At 48.8% G+C, this 7,324-nt stretch overlaps 1 protein-coding gene across 1 annotated transcript; it reads left to right on the top strand.

Moving 5' to 3' along the window:
- The first annotated feature begins 938 nt into the window (after window positions 1-938).
- On the top strand, window positions 939-5,549 carry LOC134290994 (uncharacterized). The gene has a single exon (XM_062858236.1). It carries the CDS (start codon window positions 939-941, stop codon window positions 5,547-5,549), a length of 4,611 nt encoding a protein of 1,536 aa, XP_062714220.1.
- Window positions 5,550-7,324: the final 1,775 nt, after the last annotated feature.

The following is a 7,324-nucleotide window of genomic DNA, read 5'->3' as shown; positions in this document are numbered from 1 at the left end:
GATCACTGCATCCGGTGTGAGTGGCAATTATCAATGTTCGCATGTTCGCTTAGACTGGTACATGCGAGCCCCAATAACAACCGGTTCCCAAACGAATCCCATATTCCAGTGTCTTTAGCCCGCTGTCTCCCCAGTCAATCACAAACCGGCGGGGTTCGAAGTCAAATTTCGCGGGTGGAAGTGAATCCAAGAAGTGATCAAGCATTCGGCGTACATGGATTAGTGCAAAGTGTTCCACAAGAATCAACAGAACGAGAACATTTGTGGCGAATCCCTCGGGAGCGACCGTCGATGAGCAGGAACCAGCCGAACGAGGATCCCGCGGTCCAGAGGATGGCGAATCCAGAAAGTCCCGTGCAGTATCCGAGAAGAGATCTCACTTCATGTGTTCCTGCGCCAGCTTGGGGACCGAGCCCACAGCAGATTGCCGCCCGACAAGTGATATCGAAGGAGTTGCCAACGTTCACCGGAAACCCAGAGGACTGGCCACTGTTCATCAGCTCGTATACCAATACAACACAAGCGTGTGGGTATTCAGAAGCGGAGAACTTGGCTCGGCTGCAACGATGTTTAAAGGGGAATGCACTAGAAGCAGTACGCAGTCGTCTGCTTTTGCCGACAGCGGTCCCTCACGTCATTGCCACTCTCGAAACGTTATATGGTAGACCGGAGCTGCTGATCCACACGTTGCTGCAGAAAGTCCGTGGAGCGCCAGCACCGAAGCAAGATCGACTAGATAGGGTTTGGGACCATTTGGGCAGGAGCACCTATTTTGGGCACTTGCTGCTATAACTCAGTCAATTTCAAACCGATTGACTTGAATTTTGAAACATGACTAGCTACTGTGCCTAGCTGATCGTGTCTCAAAAATCAAGCCAATCGGTTCAAAATTGACTGAGTTACAGCAGCAAGTGCCCAAAATAGGTGCTCCTGCCCAAATGGTCCCAGACCCTACGTTGATTGGGTACGGAATGGCGGTGCAAAACCTCAGCGATCACCTAGAAGCGGGAGGACATCAAACACATCTCAATAACCCGATGCTGCTATTCGAGCTGGTAGACAAGCTGCCCGCTAACATGAAGCTAGATTGGTCGCTGTATAAGCAACGGTGTGCGGAAGTAAACGTTCGGGCATTCTCGCAGTACATGGCGACTCTGGTCCGAGCAGCGACGGATGTAACTCTGCACTACGATCCGAAGCAACAACCGCAGCAGCAGCCGCAGCGAGCTGTGAAGGACGGCAAAGATAAAGGTTTCTGTGGGACGCACTCCTCGGAGGAGGTGCTGAGGACACCAGTGAAGGAGAAGGCCATTTCCGCTAACAAACCAGAGCCATCGAATCCAGCGTGTTTGGTCTGCAAGGACCCTGATCATCGTGTGAAGAACTGCTCCGTGTTCGCCAAGAAGCTGCTGGATGATCGCTGGAAGCGAACGGGACAGCTTGGATTGTGCCGTATCTGCTTGGGTCTACATGGCAAGCGTCCTTGTAGGATTCGGGAAAAGTGCGGAATCGACGACTGTCAGCTCCGGCACCACCCTCTGCTACATTCCAAGCAGGAAACTAGCAATTCCAATGAAAGGACCGGCGCAAAATCAGCTGCCGCGAATGTGATTACCAACCACCATTCCTCTGACAGAGCGGCGCTGTTTCGAATCATCCCAGTAAAACTATATGGGAACAATCGATCCGTAGCAGCCTACGCCTTCTTGGACGATGGATCTGCGAAGACGCTGGTGGATGAGGAAATCATAAGGCAACTAGGCGTCAAAGGAGAAACCCAACCGCTTTGCCTGCAGTGGACAGCTAACGTGAAGCGGATTGAAGCAGAATCTCAGCTAGTAACTTTGGACGTATCCGGAGAAAATGGTCAGACAAGGTTCACATTGAAGGATGTGCGAACTGTGCGCAAGCTAGATCTACCACGGCAGTCGCTGCGATACGCGGAACTCGCCCAGGACTTTCCACATCTGAAAGGCCTACCGATAAAGGACTACGAAGACGCTCTTCCCCGGATTCTTATCGGGAACGATAACGCACACGTCACGACTATGTTGAAGGTGCGAGAAGGGCAACCCGGAGAGCCCATTGCAGCTAAGTCACGGCTCGGATGGACAGTGTATGGAATGCAGAGCGAGTACAATGACCGTGTACACAGTTTTCACATCTGCGAATGCCAGAATGACCAGAAGCTGCAAGATCTAGTGAAGGAGTTCTTTGCCGTGGAAAGTCTAGGGGTCGTTGCTATGCCATGCCCGGAGTCGTCAGAGATACAGCGAGCGAAGCAGATTCTGCAGAACACTACAAAGAGAGTCGGTCAACGATTCGAGACGGGGCTTCTTTGGAGATACGACCGTTTTGAGTTTCCGGACAGTTACCCGATGGCGGTTCGACGTCTTGAGTGCCTGGAGCGACGCATTCGGAAAGATCCGGCAATTGGGGAGAGTGTAGTAAGGCAGTGGTCTGAATACCAAACGAAGGGCTACATACACAAAGCTACGCAGGCGGAACTCGACGAAGCAGATCCGAAGCGAACGTGGTACCTTCCATTGGGAGTGACTATCAATCCCAAGAAACCGACGAAAATCCGAATATTTTGCGACGCGGCGGCTACGGTTGATGGAGTTTCAATGAATACGATGTTGCTGAAAGGACCGGACCTTCTGAACACACTGCTAAACGTCTTGTTTGTGTTCCGGGAAAAACGCATTGGATTCTGTGCAGACTTGAAGGAAATGTTCCATCAAATACGAATTCGGCCGGAGGATCGTCATGCCCAACGGTTGCTTTGGAGGGAGGACCCTTCGCACGTCCCGGACGTCTACCTGATGGATGTCGCTACGTTCGGAGCAACCTGCTCACCGTGCTCGGCACAGTATGTTAAAAATAAAAATGCCGAAGAATATGCAGCAGAGTTTCCAGCAGCGGCCGAGGCAATCGTGAAAAAACATTACATGGACGATTATCTCGATAGCGCAGACAGTGTCGAGGAAGCAATCAAGATTGCGTCGGAGGTCAAGCACGTGCATTCTCTCGGCGGGTTCTACCTGCGCAACTGGTTGTCGAATGCCAAAGAGGTCCTCGAACGGGTCGGGGATTGCGATGCGGTAGTCGAGAAAAGTTTCCGGCTGGACAAGAACTGCTCGACGGAACGAGTGCTCGGAATGTACTGGAAACCGGACGAAGACGTTTTCACCTTTTCGACAACACTGGCTATTGATACAGACCATCCTACGAAGCGGCAAGCATTACGAGTCGTCATGAGTCCGTTCGACCCAATTGGGCTGCTGTGCTTTTTCTTGATCCACGGAAAGATCCTTATCCAAGATCTGTGGAGATTGAGCACGGAGTGGGATCAGCAGATACCGGTACAGTTGAAGGAGAAGTGGTCGCGCTGGACGAACCTATTTCAACGCCTGGATGAAGTGCGTATTTCCCGCTGTTATTTTCCCAAACGTGCGCAGAGGGATGTCATCGACCTGCAACTACACATCTTCGTGGATGCCAGCGAAGAAGCGTACGCTTGTGTAGCGTATTTTCGAGCGGAGTTTGCGGATGGTGAAGAGGTAGCTTTGGTCGGTGGAAAATCGAAGGTAGCTCCTCTGAAGGCTTTGTCCATTCCAAGGCTGGAGCTAATGGCAGCGGTGATCGGGGTTCGACTGCTGAAGACGATTCGTAACGGGCATTCGATGAAAATAGACAGAGTGATTATGTGGAGCGATTCGAAGACGGTGCTAGCCTGGATCAACTCTGACCATCGAAATTATCGGCAGTTTGTTGCATGCCGCATCGGTGAAATTTTGTCCAAATCGGACGTGGAACAATGGCGGTGGATACCAACAAAGGAGAATCCAGCAGATCTGGCGACAAAGTGGGGAAGAGGTCCCTGCTTATCTCCTAATAGTCAGTGGTTCAGAGGACCGAACTTTCTGCGTACACCCGAAAGCGAATGGCCCGCAGGACTAAAACCAACGGAACAGAAAACGACCGAAGAGCTGCGAGCATGTATGGTGCATACGGACGCAACAGTGAGTCTGGTGGTGGATTGGAAGCGTTTCTCCAACTGGACCCGTTTAGTGCGAGCTGTAGCTTATGTGCTTCGATTTTGTCGGAATGTGCTGCGAAGAGTGAAGAAGGATCAGCTAGGAATGGGGCTGCTGACGCAGCAAGAACTAGCGCAAGCAGAGATCAACATTTTCCGGATGGTGCAAAGGGAGCAGTATCCAGATGAGGTTGCAGTGCTTTCCAAGGAGCTGCAGGAGAATAGTATGAAAGGTGGTAGGCTGGAACGAACGAGTAAGATTCGGACACTATCGCCATACATGGATGACGCCGGCGTGATTCGGTCGGAGTCCCGGATTTCCGCCGCTACCTTCGTTGCGTACGATACGAGATTCCCGATCATCCTACCGAAGGAGCACGAAGTCACCCGATTGCTACTACAATGGTATCATCGGAGGTTTCTGCACGCCAATGGGGAAACAATAGTCAACGAAGTGAGGCAGCGATTCCATATCTCTGCCCTTCGTGCAGCAGTTCGCAACATAGCAAAGCTGTGTCAGATGTGCAAGGTGAAGAAGGCGACCCCGGCAGTTCCACGAATGGCTCCACTTCCCGAGGCGAGACTAAAACCGTATGAACGACCTTTTTCGTACGTAGGGCTCGACTATTTCGGCCCGATATCCGTTCGGGTAAATCGAAGCACAGTGAAAAAATGGATAGCGCTATTCACATGCCTCACTACTCGTGCCGTGCATCTGGAGGTGGCGCACTCACTCTCGACGGAATCGTGCAAGCAAGCGATACGCCGCTTCATCGGGCGCAGGGGCGCTCCGGTAGAAATACGCAGCGACCGAGGGACGAACTTTGTGGGGGCGAATAACGATTTGCGCAAGGAGATGATCGAGATGGACCGACAGATTGCAGAGACGTTCACCAACACGAATACCAGATGGGTGTTCAATCCACCAGCAGCGCCGCATATGGGTGGCGCGTGGGAGCGTTTGGTCAGATCTGTCAAGACAGCGATGGCGGCGATACAAACGACCGAGATCCCGAAAGAAGAAGCTCTGGCAACGTTTATTGTAGAAGCAGAGAGCGTAGTCAACTCCAGGCCCTTGACGTTCATTCCATTAGAAACGGAGCAGCAAGAGGCACTGACGCCAAATCATTTTCTTTTGCTGAGCTCAACAGGTGTGAAACAACCTCCTAAGATCCTGGTAGAGCCGAAGATGGTATGCAGAGGAAGCTGGGAGCTGTGTCGCTCCATGGTAGATCAGTTTTGGAGAAGATGGATCAGAGAGTATCTGCCAACCATTGCCCGACGAACGAAGTGGTTTGGAGAAGTGAGGCCGATTGCCGTGGGAGATTTGGTTGTCATCGTAGAGGAGAAGGTTCGCAATGGATGGATACGTGGAAGAGTTGTGAAAGTCAACGAAGGAACGGATGGTAGAGTTCGTGAGGCGGAGATACAGACGGCGACTGGGATGATGAAACGCCCGGTTGCCAAGATAGCGCGACTGGACATAGAAGAAAGCAAAGCTGGTCAGTAGCTGCTTAACCAGCTTTACGGGTCGGGGAAGTGTTGCGGTGTATTTGCGCACGGTGAAACTGCCCGTCTAACAACTGGCAACACGGCCGTCTCTTTGATTAATGCTAAGAGAGGACTGTATACGTAGATGCCGATAGGGCAAGGATTTGATTTAGAAAAGAAAACAAAACAAACGAAATATAAATAGAAGCATTTGTTACTGGATTTTTTGAAACAATCATAGTTTTTAAGTTGTTCAGAGTATTGCTAATATCATTTAACTCTGATGTAAGTACTGCATATATTGTGAAATTTGAGCATATATTGAACCCATTGAATTATTTAGATCAACGAATCTGGCTGTACGATTTGTTTGTTGCGATAGTGGATTGTATATGAGGAAGGACAAGTAAATGTAAGTCATTGTAAATTTGTAACATAACCCATACCTAACAAAATTAAATTTCAGCTTTTAGCTTACTCATCCTCCAAAACCGAGTGTGCTTAAAGGAAGTCCGAAGAACTCTCCACTCGTAACAACAAACTGTTTAGGGATTCCCTTACTAATTCCTCTTGAAATTGCTTCCGCGGTTCCTTCTGGAGTTTCTTCAGGAACTCTTCTAAGCATTGCTCCAAAATGTCTCCAAAAATTTCATCTGCGATTTCTTCATGGTATTCTTCTACGAATTCCTTAAGAAATTTATCCACGATTTTTTCTCAGAAATTCCTCTAGGAATTTTTCCAGTGACTCCTCTGGGAATTCCTGCAGGGATTTCTCTACAAATTCCTCCAGGAATTCATCTAAAGATTCCTCCAAAAAATCCGTTCCGCAGGAAATTCCTCTAGAGGTTTCTCCAGGAGTTCCTCTGGAGATTCCTCAAAGAATTCCTACAGGCACTCCACTAGAATATTCTCCATGGATGCCTCCAAGAATTCCTACAATTTTTCTTTTCAGAAATTCCTCCAAGAAATTCTCCAAGGTTTCCTCAATGCATTCCTTCATGAATTCTTCCAGGCATTCCTCCAGAGATTCCTCCAGAGATTCCTCCAGAAAGTGCTTCCGGGATTATTCCTAGAATTCCACCTGGAATTCCTACAGAAATTTATCCAGGAATTCATTAAGGGATTTCTTCAAGGATTTTTTCCAGAGACTCGTACCAGAATTCCTCTAAAGATTTCTTCAGGAATAACTTCACAGAATCATCCAAGAATTCCATCAAGAATTCACTTTCCAGAAATTTTCCAGGCATTCTTTCAGGGATTCCTCCTTGGATTCTTGCAGTGATTTCTCTAGGAGTTTTTTCAGCGATTCCTCCAGGAGTTCCACCAGATATTCCTCCAGGAATTGGCACAGAGACTCCTGTGAATGCTTCAGGATTTTTTTTTTTGGGATTCCTCTAGAAATTCTTGCAGGCATTCATCCAGGAATTAATCAAGGAATCCCATGTCAGCAGTTCATCCAAGAATTTCTCCAGGAAATCCCTCAGGGATTTCTTCAGAAATTCTTCCAGGGGTTTCTCTAGTAATACCTTTTGGAATTTTTCAAGGAATTCCTCCAAGAATTCTTCCAGATCTTCCTCCAGTAATTGCTGCAAGGATTCCTCCAGGAATTCTGCTAAAAATTCCTCTAGGAACTACTTTAGGGGTTTTTCCAGGGATTTCTCCAATGATTCCACAAGCCCCAGGGATTCCATAAGAAATTCTTTCAAGGATTTCTCCAGGAATTTCTCCAGAAATTTCCCTAGAAATTCTTCCAGGAATTTCTCAGGGGATTTTTTTCAGAATTTTCTCCCATGG

This window comes from Aedes albopictus, chromosome 3, assembly GCF_035046485.1.
Source record: "Aedes albopictus strain Foshan chromosome 3, AalbF5, whole genome shotgun sequence".
NCBI lineage: Eukaryota > Metazoa > Arthropoda > Insecta > Diptera > Culicidae > Aedes > Aedes albopictus.
The sequence above is the reverse complement of the archived record's forward strand: the minus strand, read 5'-3'. Positions and strand labels throughout refer to the sequence as shown.

Bases quoted from the DNA above. Each gene is read 5' to 3' on its own strand.
- LOC134290994 (XM_062858236.1), top strand. From the start codon at position 939: ATGGTCCCAGACCCTACGTTGATTGGGTACGGAATGGCGGTGCAAAAC.